Source organism: Carlito syrichta, unplaced genomic scaffold, assembly GCF_000164805.1.
Source record: "Carlito syrichta isolate Samal-C Ts95f unplaced genomic scaffold, Tarsius_syrichta-2.0.1 Scaffold309733, whole genome shotgun sequence".
In the NCBI taxonomy this organism is placed as follows: domain Eukaryota; kingdom Metazoa; phylum Chordata; class Mammalia; order Primates; family Tarsiidae; genus Carlito; species Carlito syrichta.
Window position 1 is genome coordinate 228,824 of NW_007253829.1, and position 16,383 is coordinate 245,206.

Here is a 16,383-nt window from a genome sequence, read left to right on the forward strand (position 1 = left end):
AATAGCTGGGCTCGGTAGCTCAGCCTGTAATCTCGTGCTTTGGGAGGCTGAGGTGAGTGGATTGCCTGAGCCTGCAGGTTCGAGACCCACCTGGGCAACTAGGCGAGACCTCATCTCTACAATAAATCAAAAATTAGCTGGACGTGGTAGCACACGCCTGTAGTTCCAGCTACTTGGAAGGCTGAGGTGGAAGGATCGCTGGAGCCCAGCAAGTCGAGGCTGTAGTGGCCGGGAGCGGGGCAACAAAGTAAGATTCCAACTTAAAAAAAAAAAAAATCATAGGTTATTATGTCAACACATAACAACCAAGTGTGTTGGCTGTTACCCCGTAGTTGCAAGTATAGTTGCTAAACCTCTAGGCATCATAGTCATGTTCCTGGCAGAAAGAATGAGAAAGAGCAGTAGTAGACACTCTCATCTCTTTTATTGGAAGAGCAAAAGCTTTCCCAGAAATTCCCAGAAGACATCTCGTTAGCTCTATTGGCCAGAACTAAGTCATATATCTACCTATTACAAGGGAGGCTAAGAAACCAATTATTTTACTTTCTTCTCCTCTATAGTAGTAGAAGGCAAGGGAAAATACAAAAATGGAGAAGGGGAATAGGAATGAATGTTATTAGCTTATCTATTATAGTCTGCCGCTTAGCAAGGGGAATATCAGTGAAATAACTAAACATTGAATGTGGGGTTCTTTATGAGAAAGTCGATAGCTGTGTGGACGGTAATATTTCCACTGTGTTTGAATGCCTTGTCTTCTGTGTTATGTTTAGTTTGGCAACTCCTTTGCTAATGTAAAGTGCTCAGAGAAGCAACCTTTCTCTTTGGTAAATGTTTTGGTGAGAATTTTTGTATATTGCAAATGTAAAAAAAAAACACCTCACAATATTAGGTTAAAAAGGGAATTTATCACCATGTGTACCTGAAAAATTCAGCAATAGATCAGATGAATATGCAACTTGACCCAGGATTTCAAATGATAGCAGCAGGACCCAATTCTTTTCTGTCTCTTAGCTTAGGATTACTCTGAGTCAGTTACACTCTCAGCTAAGTCCTTTCATAGAGCAGCTCTTTCTATCTCTAGGCTTATTAAAACCTTAAATGAGAAAAATACTTCTCTTTCCCAACTTTGGAACAGAAGTTCTAGACCTTACACATTGGTTGTAATTAGTTCATGCAGGACTTTTGTTGTATTGAGTTATAGGCTATGCCTGAACCGTCAGAAGAAAAATCAGGAGAATGATATCAGCAAAAGCAGAGTAGATGATAGATAATATATCTGCTTTAATCCTTTATGTTTTGAGAACCCTGGTTTCAAGGAAATGCGTGGAAGGTGCCATTCACTTCACCTCCCCTTAACTGTTGGGATTTTAGAGTTCTAATCTAAGAAAAGTGCTGCAGCTACTAAAGGTGGTAACTTCTTCAGAAGATTATTTCTATGGTTCTTTATGCTATTAGTAATATCCAAGTATACCTGAGGTAGTCAAATGTTGATTAGGAGATGTTCTCTTGACTAGTCAATCTACTAGTATGCTTTTCTATAGATAGATATAGATATATGGTATTGGACTAAGATTCATGAAACTTGAGCTTAAAGTGCCAGTTATTCAATTATTAGTTTTGTAAGTTGACCAGTTATTTTTTCTCATATAAAATGGGGATGATAATTTTGATATATTTGCCTGACAGTATTGTTATGAAAATCAAGTAAGATAATAGATTTTAAAATACATCAAAAATTTGAAATAACAATTCAAATACAATGCGACAGATTCCTGTATCTAATAAAAATTTTCCAACATTTTTGTTTTACTTTAATATTTTGAAAATACTTTTACCTAATGTAAGTGAAGACATAGAAAACAATATAAAAAATAAAATCATAAAAATAAACTGTACTATCACTATATATCCTAGGGGAAATACTTATATTTACCTAGAGTAATTTTAGCCTCTGGCTTATCTTTGTATTATATTTCTAATTGCTTGTTTTTATTTCCTTTTCTAGGTACCTCTTCAGAAGACTATCAGAAATGCTATAGACAAACGTAAGAACTAAAACTTTTAAAGTTGTTGTGCTTTTGAAAACCCTGTGTTCTAATAGTTATATAGCAAGTATGATTATCAGTCCACAAACTCAGGTGATCATTTATTCAATATGTTGAGTACTCACTATGTGTCAGGACTATTCTAATTGCTAGAGAGATAATAGTGAACAAAATTGAGTAAAAACGAAAACCTCTGCTCTCACTAAGTCTACATTCTAATTGGAGCAGATGGAAAATAAGCAAATAAGCAAGAAAATTTATACTGTGTTCTATGGTAGTGAATACTATGGAGAAAAATAAAGCAAGATTGGGAGCTAGGGAATATTGGGATGGAGATTTGCTATTTTAAGTAATAAGTTCAGGGAAGCCATCATAGAAAGGGTAGCATTTGCGTTGACACCTAAAGAAATCGAGCAAGCTGTGTGACTTACTATGGAAAGACCATTCCAGGTAGAAGGAATATCCAGAGTAAGGATCTGAGGCAAGAAGGCCTGTGCTTTTGGAGTGGAGAGAGGTAGGAGATGAAATGAGACAAGAAGCAGGAGGCCAGATCATATCAAGGTACTGGAGAGCAATGTAAGTGAGGTGGGAAACCTTTGGAGAATTACATGATATGACTTATGTTTCAAAGGTATCACCTTGGTTTCTGTGATGAGAATAGACTATGGGGAGACAAGGAATTAGGGCAATTATAGTTGCCCTAATCTAAACAAGAGATATTAGCATATGGACCCGAATTGCAATAGTAGAGGTGGTATGATATGATCAGATTTTGGATTATTTTGAAAGTAGAACTAATAATATCTGTTGATGGACTGAAGTGAATGGTGGGGTGTGAATGAAAGTAGTGAAGGCTGTCTCCATGGTTTTAACTTAATAGCAGATCTGTAAAATATAATTTTACAAACTCCTAACCACTAGACAACCAGGTACTGTTATATTTTTTATCTTACATAAGTTATTTGGTTTAAGGTGAGTTAGTATATCTCACCTTCATTTTGTAGAAGTTCAGTCAAACATTTATTAATTTGCATTGGCTATTAATAAATACCACTGCAAACTTGGATGTTCACCTCAACATACTGATTGTAATAATTTAAATCTTGCTCTTTCCTTCCTTGGTTTCCTATAAGTCTTGCTTCCTGCTATTCTGTAAAAATTGACATTCTGTTCTAGTCCTTGCACAGTTGCCAAAATTATTTCTTTTTCTCTCTTAACGCAAGAAGGCTGCAAGACACCTTTTCTTCTTTTAAATTCATACCATATAAAATGCAGTATTATAAGGAAAATTCTCAGTACTTGTGGATTACAGTTGATTGTATCATATTACTAAATTGAATTAGGCTTCTAATCTCATTCTTTATATTCTTTGTAGTCTGAAAAAAAATCTCTGTTTATTGTGAATTACCAAAAATTTGCTTCTCTCCATGTGTAGTATTCCTTTATTGTATGAGGAGTTTCCAGCACATATGTACTGATTACTTATTCTTGTAACTTGCAAAAGTTTAAGAACAGATTGACCTCTGTTGTCCCCTAGGAGGTAATAGCTATGGTTTATTCATGTAATTGTTTCTAAAAACATTGTACAGTTAGGATTTATTTCAAGTAACTCTATATCAGATAGATTTTTTATAAACACCAATACCTCTTGCTTTTGAGGCTCCTGCAAAAACAAAAAACAAAACCAGAATGGTGTTTTCATTTATTAAGATTAGGAAGACGAGGAGAAATATGCTACTGAGCAAAGGGTTTGGTTTGGAGCATTTAGACTGAATGGCAGGGTGTATGTAAGAGAGTTAGGATCTAAGTTCAAGGAGGTGGTCACAGTCTGGATCATGAATAGCTTTGGGGACTGGGATTTTTATTTTATCCTGAATGTGACAAGAACCTCTGAAATATTTTCTGTAGGACTGCAGCATATAATGAAAAATGTTAAGCACCTAACCATACAAATCACCTAGTTGGAATGGCTATTATTAATAAGTCAATAACAGTAGACCTTGGTGCGGTTGGGGGGAAAAGGGAGTGCTTATGCTTTCTTGATGGGAATGTAACCTAGTTCAGCCCTTTGGAAAGCAGTTTGGAGATTTCTCAAAGAGCTAAAAATGAATTTACCATTCTACCCAGCAGTCCCACTACTGACTGTATACCCAAAGAAGTATAAACTGTTCTATCAAAAAGATACCTGCACTAATATATTTATCACAGCACTGTCCACAGTGGCAAAAACATGGAACCTAGTTGCTCACCAATGATGGATTGGATAAATGAAATGTGGTACACCATGGAATACTATGCAGCCATAAAAAGAACAAAATCATGTCCTTTGCAACATCATGGATGCAACTGGATGCTATTATTCTAAGCAAATTCACACAGAAACAGATAACCAAATACTACCTGTTCTCACTTATAAGTAGGAGCTAAACACTGGGTACACACAGGCATAAGGAAGGGAGCAACAGACACTAGTGGCTCTTAATGGGGGCTGGGAGGGCAAGAACTGAAAAACTACCTATTGGATATCATGCTCACCATTTGGATGACAGTTCAACCGAAGCCCAAACCTCACCATCATGCAGTATACCTATGTAATAAACCTGTACATGTACCTCTTGAATTTAAAATAAATAAATAAAAGCCATGTTAGAAGATATCAAGGGAGTGAAAAGACAGCCCACAGCATGGGAGAAAATATTTGCAAATCACATATTTGTAGGTTCTTTATGTGGAATATATAAAGAATTCTTACAACTCAACAATAAAAGGACAAATAACTCAATGTAAAAGTTGGCAAAGAATCTGAATAAACAGTTCTTCATAAAAGATATACAAATGACCAATAAGCTTACTATTAATCATTAGAGAAATGTAAATGAAAACTACAATGAACTATCACTTCATACCCACTAGGATGGCTATAGTCAAAGACAAATAATAACAAATGTTAGCTTGAATGTGGAAAAATTGGAACCCTCAAACGTTGCTGATGGGTTTTTTAAATGGTGAAGCTGCTTTGGAAAACAGTTTGGTAGTTCCTCAAAATGTTGAACTTCATGTTTAACATTTTGAAGAACTGCTAAATTGCTTTGAGGAACTGCCAAACCATATGACTCAGCAGTCTACTCCCAGGTGTACATACCTAAGAGAAAAGAATACATACATCCACACAAAAATTGCTTCATGAGTGTTCATGGCAACTTTATTTATAATAGCCAAAAAAATTGGAAACAACCCAAATGTCCATCTGCTGATGAGTGGATAAATAAAAGGTGATATATCCATACAATAGAATATTATTCAGCAATAAAATGGAATAAAATACTGAAATAGGCTTCGACATGAATGAACTCTGCAAACATTATGCTACAGGAAATAATCAAGTCATAAAAGACCATAAATTTTATGATTTCATTTATGTGAATTATTCATAATATACAAATCTAGAGAGACAAAAAACAGATTAGTGATTGCTTAAACCTGGGTGATTTGGGAAGAAATGGGCATTAACTGCTAATGGGTACAGGTTTTCGTTTGGCAGTGATGAAAATTGGTTGTGATTTTGGCAATTGCACAACTCTCTGAATATACTAAAAATCATTGCATTGTATATCTTAAATGGGTGAATTGTATGGTATATGAATGATAACTCAATAAAGCTATAAAAAAAGTTTGGACCAATGAAACCAAGGAAATATAGGAGGTACCGATAGGAAGAAAGGGAATTAGAACAAAAATAATCCATAAGAGTGAAGACTCAGATGCTTTAACTGAACTAGATTTTAGCTCTGAACTTGATAAGATTATAAGGAAAAAGTCTATAGCTATTTGATATATTTCATGCCCTTCAGATAATTGTGTACAGCTCTTACTGTTTTATAACTAGAATTTTTACCAGAATTAAATGGAAAACAGTACAATATTGTCTTCTTTGGTGAGACTCTTAGTATAGGTATTCTGTGCTGATGGGAGTGTGGGGGATTGCTATTCCTTTTATATACATGAGGTAACCATGACTCAAGACAGGTTAAGTAGCTTTCCTAAGGCCACTTAAGTGTAAGTAGCAGAACTGGGGTTAAACCCAGGTCTATCTTATTCTAAACCTAATACCTTGTCTTCTACACATATTGTTCACACTAAGTATGGAAACACTTTTAAAAAAATTAAACTGTTTACATAGATATGGAAACATTTTTCTAAGCAAGTGTATTTTTTCTACAGGATAATTAATCATAAATTTGTTAAGTATTATTAGAGGATTTTTGAAAGTTATGGAAATATTAAGAAAATACCTCTAATTTGTTCTTATTATAGAGTGATGACAGTAGCAGGCCAAAATATTTCTCCAAAACCAAAGTGTACTTCAAATTCAGAATCAGGTAATAAACAGTGAAACTAGTTGTTTTCATTCTTTATTTTTGCTACAATGCATCATGTATTAACAAAATGATGGCCCAGAAAACTGAGTACTTTTTAGATTGATTGTATTTAAGAAATGAAGGTATGTAGGGTTAGGAAGTGGGTCTTAACTATCCCCACAGCTCCCATCATTTATTAACTTAATAAACATTTAGTGAGTATGTTCTCTGTACTGGGCATTGTTATGTATACCAGTGGGAAGTGGTACACTTTTCCTGTAGGTTTCAGTTGTAGGTGAGAAAGATAAGTAAACAGATATATTGTGGTTATGTGTGACAATTGAAAAATAAAGGGATCAGCAAACTGTCTTGCATTATTGACCCTCTATTATTTAATTTACTATTAGAATAAATTTAGCAAGACATTTATATCTGTATTAACGTGTGCTGTATCTCAGATTTCTGTTTTCCTTATTTCCTGCAGCAAGTTTTATAGCATCCATTTGGGAGTAAGCTTTAAGAATTGTTGATTTTGCTCTTGATGGTTGTAAATATATGAATTTAAAATATATATTTATTTGCATAATCTTCATATTAAGAAATTATCTTAATGAGAATTTACTGAATGCCAAGCATTCCATTAGGAACTACGAATATAAAAATGTTAATATATTTTCTGTACTAAGTGAAATTGGTGATAAAACTTAAACTTGTAAAAGCACAAGATCCTTGGAAGGAGCAGTACCTTCTATAATGGAGGATGAGCATTAGAATGAGGATTTGTTTTATAGATCAAAGACTAAGGGAGTCTGGGCATGGTGGCTCATATCTGTAATCCCAACACTTTGGGATGGCAAAGCAGAAGGATTTCTTGAGCCCAGGAGTTTGAGACCAGCCTGAGCAACATACATAGCAAGACCTCATCTCTACAAAATATTAAAAAATATGCCAGGTGTAGTGGTGTGTGCCTGTAGTCCCAGCTACTTGGGAGGTTGGGGCAGAAGGATCACCAGAGTCCAGAAAGCTGAGGCTGTAGGAGCCACTATCATTCCACTCCATTCCAGCTTGGGTGACAGAGTGAGACTCTACTTAAAAAAAAAAAATCAAAAAAACAAAAAGAGTAGGAGAATGTGTGAAAAATAGAGAGGCAATGAAAGGGAAAGTGGTAAGGGTGTCAAAAGCCACCATGATTTTACTTAGGTCTTACCCAATCAAAAGTTTTGCTTTGGCTGTGGAAAATACTATTTATAAAACTTGGTGGTAGGACAAAATAGTGATCCTGAAATTATATATGCTTTTGTATTTGTATGTATTAACTTAAAATTTTAAATAAATCACATCTTGTTGTAGAGAGATTTTTTACACAATTCTTAATTCAAAAATTGAACTGTAGGACAGGTGTAGTGGCTTACACCTATAATCCCAGGACTTTGAGAGGATGAGGCAGGAGGATCACTTCAAGACCAGCCTGGACAACATAGCAAGACCCCATCTCTTAAAAAAAAAATCCAACTGTGTGTGTATTTTTTGTTTGTTTTGAGTCAGGGTCTTACTCTGTCATCGAGGCTGGAGTGCAGTGGCATAATCACGACTCACTGCAGCCTTGACCTCCGGGACTCAAGTGATCCTTCTGCCTCAGCCTTCTGAGTAGCTGGGACTACAGTCCATCATGCCCAGCTTATTATTATTATTATTAATTTTTGTAGAGACAAGGTTTCACTATGTTTTGAACTCCTGGGTTCAAGTAACACTTCTGCCTCAGTCTCCCAAAGTGCTGGGATTTTGAGTGTGAGCCACAATGTCTGGCCTTAACTGTGTTTTAGTTGTGTGCCAGGCTCTTTCCCTAAGTGTTAGGAAGTTGAGAAATGGTTACATTCCTGCCCTCGTGGATTCTATAGTAATAGAGACAAACAAATAAATAAGAAAATTACTTCTCAGGCAACTCCTGCTCAGGCTCCTTTGCAGTCTTATCTACTGCTATTAGCCGTGAAATATGGGAGATCTTCAAGGCTAGTTACTAGAGTTTAACCTCTTTTTAATCTGCTACCTGATATGTATAGGTGTCCTGTGATAGTCAGGGTTTCCACATTTTCTCTCAGCCTAGACTCTTCTCTGAGATTAAGACCATATGCAACTGCCTTCTGGATATCTTCTCTTGGCTACTTTAGAGGCACCTTAACTCATTGTTCACTAATTCAGTTCATTCAGCAAATATTTATTAAGCACCTACAGTGTGACATTTAATTGCTGGGAAATATGACAAAGCCTTTTCCCTAGTAAAACATACATTACATGGAGGAAGAAAGATAATAAAAAGATAAATACATAAATTATAACATAATATCAGGTAGAAATAACAGTAATGAAGGATTAAAAAGCAGGGTAAAGAGAGACAGTGTGAGTAGACATGCTATTTTAGATAGGGTAATCAAGATAGGCCTCTCTGAGGAGGTGACACTTATGCAGGCCCTAAAAAAAGTGAGAGAGTCAGCCATATAAGAGGTCATGTAGCTACAGAAGAGGAAGAAGCTGAGTGGTTGAGATTGTGGTTAGAAAGCTAATCGGGTGGTACAAAGTAGAGTCTTATATGCTGTGGTAAAGACCAGGGATTTTATTCTAAATGTACTGAGACATACATCCTAGATCATTTTAGAACATAGGAATGACAGGATCAAATATATATTCAATTTTTTATTTTAGTCAATATTTTAATTTTTAATTCAAATATATATTCAATATTTTAATTTTTATCTCATTTTAATTAACTTAAATTTAAATAACCCATAGGCTGGTGGCTAAAACATTGAATATTACTGTTTTAGTGTACTCATAAAGTTTTAGTGAGATGGAAAATAATCAAAATATCTGGGAAACCAATGTGTTACCTATTCTGTCTGCTTAAACCTTCATGCTCCAGGGAGGAAAAGCCTACGCTGGAGAAACTCAAGGCTTCCAAGATCCCTTAAGTACTGTGTTTTTATATCCAGTATTTCTGTGGTTCTAAGAGGTGTTATTTTACTATTACTCAGATAATATTTTAGAAGCATCAATTTGTCTGTCACGTGGAGAATAGACTAAGGGGGCAAGAGTAGAAGAAAGAAGACCTTGTTAAACTATTGCAGTTGTCAGAAAATGGTGTCTTAGACCAAGGTGATAGCAGTGGTTTGATTTTGAAAATTTTAAAGACAGGTGTACCAGGATTTCCTTATTAGGCTGGATATTATACAAGAGAGAAAAATACAATGCAAGGATGAATTGCTTGAGCAATTAGATGAATGGTGATATCATTTATTGAGATGGGAGCACTATAGGGCAAAGCAAGCTGGGAGAATGATTAAGATAATTTTTTTGACATATTAAATTTGATCTGTCAGCCCACACACATAATGTTGTGTGAAAGGACACAAACATATCTATATTGTATAATTCCATATATATGAGGTTCAAGAACAGGCAAGACTATTTTGGGTGATAGATATCAGAATAGTGATGGTCTTTAGAAAGGACATGCCAAACTAGGAAAGAACACATAACAAACTGCTTGGGTGCTATAAATGTTTTATATCTTGATCTGGGTGGTGGTTATATGAATGAATACATATACACCAAGATTTGTGACCACTGCTATATATATGGCATAATTCAATAAAATATTTTTAAAATAAGAGGTTTAATAGATTTTGAGTAGAGATGCCATGAAGGCAGCTTTTGATGCAGGAGTCCAGAGTTCACAACAGAGGCTGGAGCTGTAGATAGAAATTTAGAGTCAGCAAAGAAGTGTTTTGAAGCCATAGGACTAGATAAAATCATGTAGGAAGTAAAAATAAATAGAAAAGAGGCATGCAAAAAAGAGAATAGAAATGGGACACTCCAACATTTAAAGTAGGGAAAAGGGGAAGTATCCAACCACTGAGACTTAGTGGCTGATGCAGTTGTAGGAAAACTAGGAGAGAATGGTGGGTGCCTCAGAAGCCATGAGAGGAGAGTGCTTTAAGGAAGAAGTGATCCTAGCTATGATAAAAGTTATCAAGATTAAGTAAAATGAGGATTGAGGACTGAGAATTGTTACAACCAAGACCCAACCTGACACTACTACTGTGTCCTCTGTCTTAGTAAATGTAGTTTGGCACAAGAAATCTGGGAATAATCCTCAACACTTCCCTTTTTTGTCACTTCTCAATCGTATATCTAATCTATCTACAAATCTTGGTAAAGAATTTTAGAGCTCTTAAACCTACCTACTTTATTCTGCCTTAGAAGATGCGGGTGGCAGGAGTGATTAGTCTCTACGGTTGCCAGATTTAGCAAATAAAGATACAAAATGCTCAGTTAAATTTGAATTGAGATAAACAGCAAATAATTTTTAAAATATTAGTACTTCCTGAATATTGCAAATGCTCATATAGGTGATATACTTGTACAAGCTTGTATAAGTGATATACTTACACTAAAAAATTATTCAGTATTTATTTGAAATTCTCATTTAACTAGGCATCCTGTATTTTATCTGGCAACCTGATTAACCTCTGCAAGGAGAATAGGAAATACAATACATACATCATAAAAATAAGAAATTTGTATGCTAAATTAAGGAGCTTGGTTTTAACTTGAGGGCAGTAGAAAACCTGCCCTTGAAGAATTTTAGGCAACTGGTATTAGGTTTGCATTTTAGGTTATACAAGGATGATGGACTGCAGAGGGAGGTGAATTAAAAAGTGATTAGAATCTAAAGGATAATCTTTTGGTGCCTTAAATCAAGGCAATGGTGTTACAATGTTAAGTACACATGATATGCTCAATATACAATGTTAAGTACACATGATATGCAAAATTGGCACATAGCAGACACTCAATAAATATTTGTTGCTTTAGACTGTGTCTGGAGAGTATGGAACAGGGAAGACTCAAGACTAAAGAGGAGCCGTAAAAAGGGACCACAGAAGGAAAATGTTCCAACCAGTTGTAGTGAGGTCCAGTAAGATAGAAAAGGAAAAGTTTCTGCTGATATTGGTGAGGAATGAAAGTGAATCACTTTGGATTTGGGAGTAAACAGGAAGAGAGGAAGTAAAATTAGTATATGAGGACAGCTCTTTGAAGAAACTTGCCTATGGACAAGAGGAGATAGTGGCTTTGGCAGAAGGGGGATATAAGGTACAGGAAAAGTTTTTGATAAGATGAGAGAAGCCTGAACATGCTTTAACTGCTGATAGAAAGTTGCAGTAGAAAGGGAGAGCTTGAAAATATAGGAAAGTAGAAATGACAGGATAATGAATGAAGAATTTTAATCACATACAACTTTCTCATTTAACTGAAGGGAAAATCTCCTATATACAGTTTATTCCCTTCTTTGAAACCTGGAGCTCTTGAGATAAAGATATGTTTTAGAATATCTTTTCCTATCTGTAACAAATAAGATTCTTCAATATATGTTGTTTTTCTCTATTAAACGATAACAAAGGCACAGTTATTAAAATTAGTGTTTTCAAAAATTTTTGTTTTGTCAAATTGAATTCTGTTGTCCTTTTGACTTAAAGTTAATAACAGGTTAAATAATTTGAATATTAAACTACATTTTTATTTGTAGATAATGCAGCTTGTGAAGCTTTAGTTGCTGAGAAATCTTGCCCTTCAACTCCTGAAAAAACAACAAAAAAAGCAAGTATTGAAGCTGCATAACTACATAAATCATAAATTTCATTAATAAATGAAATTTTAACCCACACTTAAAAAAAAACTTTTATTTTTATTTTTTTAAGAAATGGAGTCTTGCTCTATCACCCAGCCTGGAGTGCAGTGGCATGATCATAGCTCACTGCAGCCTCTACTTCCTGGACTCAAGTGATCTACCCACCTGAGCCTCCTGAGTAGCTAGGACTACAGGCTCATGCCACCATGCCCAGTTAAGTTTCTTTTATTTTTTGTAGAGAAAGGGTCTGACTATGTTGGCCAGGCTGGTTTCGAACTCCTATCTTCAGGTAGTTTTCTCACCTTGGACTCCCAAAGTGTTGGAATTACAAGAGTGAGTTACTGTACTCAGCCTTAACCAGCACTTCGTAGAAATTATTTTTCAGCAATTTAAGTCAATAATTAAAAGCATTTTTGGAGTTTAGCAATTAGATTATTCAATTTTATGAAAAACCTATGCAGCATATATTTGAATATACACTTTACATAAGTTTAATGAAAGAGAATTAAGATGTACAGTAGTCCCCCCTTGTCCGCAAGAGATATGTTTCAAGAACCTCTAGTGGATGTGGCTAGTACTACACTCCCTATATATTATGTTTTTTAAAAAAAATCTGATAACAGAGATACCTTTAAGTGACTAATGAGCAGATAACATATCCGGCATATACATGCTGGATAAAGGAATGATTCGGTTCTGGGCCGAATGGCACAAGATTTCATCATGCTACTAAGAATGGTTTGCAATTTGAAACTTATGCATTGTTTATCTCCGGAACTTTCCATTTAATATTTTAGACTGTAGTTGACCACAAATAACTGAAACTGTGGAAAGCGAAACTGTGGATATGGTGGGAGAAGGGGTGTGGGAGGAGACTACTGTATTTTACTTGTTTCCCAACTTCCCTTTGAATAATTGGATATCTATTAGTTATTAATTTCAGTTAAAAATAAGAAATTTATCATGTAGCCAGAACAGCGATTTATGCCAGAGATTACTTGTGAATCAGTATGTTAGGATTGAAATCTGGAGGTCTTTGGAGAAGAATTTGGATATTATTTTATATGTAGCGAGAGCTACTTTTTGAGTGTGTTTTCATTAATTATGTCTCTATATCATTCCAGTCAGGTAAATAGTTAGTTTTTGTTGTTTGCTTGTGTGTTTATTTTGACCTATTTTGTAGCTGAGAAACTGAGATTTAGGAGCTCCTCAATTTTTTGAGGTGCTTTCTGGATCTGTACTCTTTCTACTACAGCATACTGTCATTGTAATAAATTAAGGAGCAGATTGAAAGAGGGCAAGAGAGTCAGCAGGGAGACTTATTGGTAGGAAGTTACAAAGATTTTTGCTGAAAGATTTTGGTGGCTTTGACTAGGGTGTTTTGTAGGAGAAATCAGGAAATATGCATGTATTCAAGATAATTTTGCCTGCAGAGTTGATAGATTGGATATAGACCATGAAGGAATGAGAAATATTAAGAGATACTTCTAGGTTTCTGTCTTGAGCAGCTTTGGTGGATAAAGATGCTATTTAATATGATAGGAAAGACAGGAGGTCTGAGGATACCTGAAGATGAAAATGTTGTGAGTGCCATTGACTGTAAATCTGGAGGTCAGAGGAACAGATGTTCAGTATTATAGATATTTTTTAAAGTCATGAAAATAGTTGAAATAACCTGGGACAGAGTATCTATAAAGTGAAGAAGAGAAGTGAACTCAGGATCAATTGTTAGAAAATTCCATAGTCAGGTAGAAAAGGAAGAGTGAGCAGAAAGAAGGAAGCAAATAAACAGAATGTGGTATCATAGAAATCGAGAGAGGAAAGCATTTCATCTCCAGAAGGAGATGGTCAACAGTGTTCAATGCTGCTTGGAGATCCAGTGTTATAAAGAAATTTTGTGAGTGTGTGTGTCTGGCTTATTTTTATTATTTATTTATTTTTAAATGTTTTATTTGTAATTGTTATGAGTACATAATAGCTGTATATATTTATATATACACATGATGTTTGATAAAGGCATCCAATGTATAATAATCAAATCAGGGTAATTGGGGTATTCATCACCTTAAGCATTTATCATTTCTTTGTGTTAAGAAGGAATTTTTAAAAGTCAATTGAGGATTTTCAGTTTCCAGTCCAGCATGTGAGAATCTTAGAAGTTACCTCTCTGTCCTAACAACAAGAAAAAGCTAAACAAGCTGAAAAATCAATTCTTCTTAGGTCCATTACAGAAGTGAAGTCACAGAGCAAACTGCTGCCCTGGTACTGGAGAGAGAGACAGGAAGATACAAAGAATCACAACTTACCAGAACAGAAACCCATGAACAGAAACCTCCATGGGAACCATTGACAGGATAGGAAAATGTAGTTAGAAACTCTATGGAGTGCCTTACCACTTTTGTGAGTTTTATGTCCAAAAACTCTACTACCAGGTCTTCACAGTGAATATCCCCTCATGTTTTCAGCAGGGGAAGGAGAAAAGAAACTATTTGAAATGAACCAGAGCATTATTTTTTCTTAACTAGGCCTCCCCTCAAAGGAACTTAATTTCCCAGACCCTAACCTGCCGGAGGGTGTGTATGGGGGACAAAATGATTGTAAAGTTTATATGGAGAGAAAAAAGACCCAGAATAGCCAACTCAATATTGAAAGAGAAGAACAAAGTCAAGGGAATGACACTACCTGTATTCAAGACTTATTGTAAAGCTTAAGGTAATCAAAATAATGTAGATTTGGTGGAAGAACAAATAGGTCAGTCAATAGAACAGAATAGAGAGCCCAGAAATAGACTCACATTAATATGGGCAATTTATCTTTGACAAAGGAGCAAAGACAATATAATGGAGAAATGTTGATTCTTTCTACAAATAATGTTGGAATAACTGAACCTCCAGATATAGAAAATGGACCTAGATACATTATCTTATACCTTTCACAAGAATTAACTCAAAATAGCTTATAGATCTAAACATAAAATGCAAAACTATAAAACTCCTAGAAGATAGCATAGGAGAAAATCTAGGTGACCTTGGGTATGGTGATGACTTTTTAGATGCAATACCAAAGGTAATCCATAAAAGAAATAATTGATAACCTAAACTTCATTAAAATCAAAAACTTTTGCTCACTGGGAACTCTCAGACATTGTTCGACTGTAATTTTGGATGGCCACTTGTTTGTTAGTATCAATCAAAGTTGACCTTATACATTAAAAACAACAACAACAACTTTTGCTCTATGAAAGACAACGTCAAGAGAATGAGAGGATAACCCACACATTGGGAAGAAATAATTTGCAAAAGACATATCTGACGAATAATTGTCAGCCAAATTACAAAGAACTCTTAAAACTCAACAATAAGACAATGAAAAACACAATGAAAAAATGGACCAAAAACCTGAACAGATACCTCACAAAAAATATATATACGGATAGCAATAGTACGTGAAAAGTTGTTCAACATATGTCATTAGGGAATTGCAAATTAAAACAAGTTATTACCACACTTCTGTTAGGATGGCCAACATTCAAAACACTGGTGACATCAAATGCTGGTGAAGATGTAGAGCAACAGGGACTCTCATTCATTACTGGTGAGAACGCAAGATAGTAGGATCACTTTAGAAGACAGTTTGGCGATTTTTTTTACAAAACAAAACATACTCTTATATGTGATCTAGTAATCACAGTCCTTAGTGTTTACTCAAATGAATTGAAAAATTATGTCCATATAAAAATCACACATGGATGTTTGTAGCAGCTTTATTCATAATTGCCAAAATGTCTTTCAGTGGTGAATGGATGAACAACTGTGGTATGTTCAGACAATGGAATATTATTCAGCACTAAAAAGAAGAGGCATTGGGCCATGAAAAGACATGGAGGAAACTTAAATTCATATTAATAAGTGAAAGAAGACAATCCGAAAAGGTTACATACTGTATTACTGTATGATGACAACTATATGACATTCTGGAAAAAGCAAAACTATGGAGACAATAAAAAGCTAAGTGGTTACTAGAGGTTAGGAGGCAGTAAACGTGTGTGTGTGTGTGTGTGTGTGTGTGTGTGTGTATGTTTTGAGTTGGAATTCTCACTCACCCAGGCTGGAGTGCAGTGGCATGATCATGGCTCACCTCAGTTTCAACTTCCTGGTTTCAGGCAATCCTTCCCACCTCAGGCCTTTGAGTAGTTGGGACTACAGGCATGCACCACCATGCCTGGCTAATTATTTTTATTTTTTATTTTTGGTAAAGACAAGGTCTCACTATGTTGCCTAGGCTGTTCTCAAAC

At 35.2% G+C, this 16,383-nt stretch overlaps 1 protein-coding gene across 1 annotated transcript in view; it reads left to right on the forward strand.

Moving 5' to 3' along the window:
* The window catches only part of MEIKIN (meiotic kinetochore factor), a gene marked incomplete at its 3' end in the record, with an annotated part of 62,117 nt that overhangs the window by 24,380 nt on the left and 21,354 nt on the right, over positions 1-16,383 (forward strand). The window contains exons 7-9 of the mRNA XM_008067675.1: positions 2,006-2,045; positions 6,360-6,424; positions 11,988-12,058. Coding sequence (XP_008065866.1) covers positions 2,006-2,045; positions 6,360-6,424; positions 11,988-12,058 — 176 coding nt within the window. The remainder of the gene's footprint in view (positions 1-2,005; positions 2,046-6,359; positions 6,425-11,987; positions 12,059-16,383) is intronic.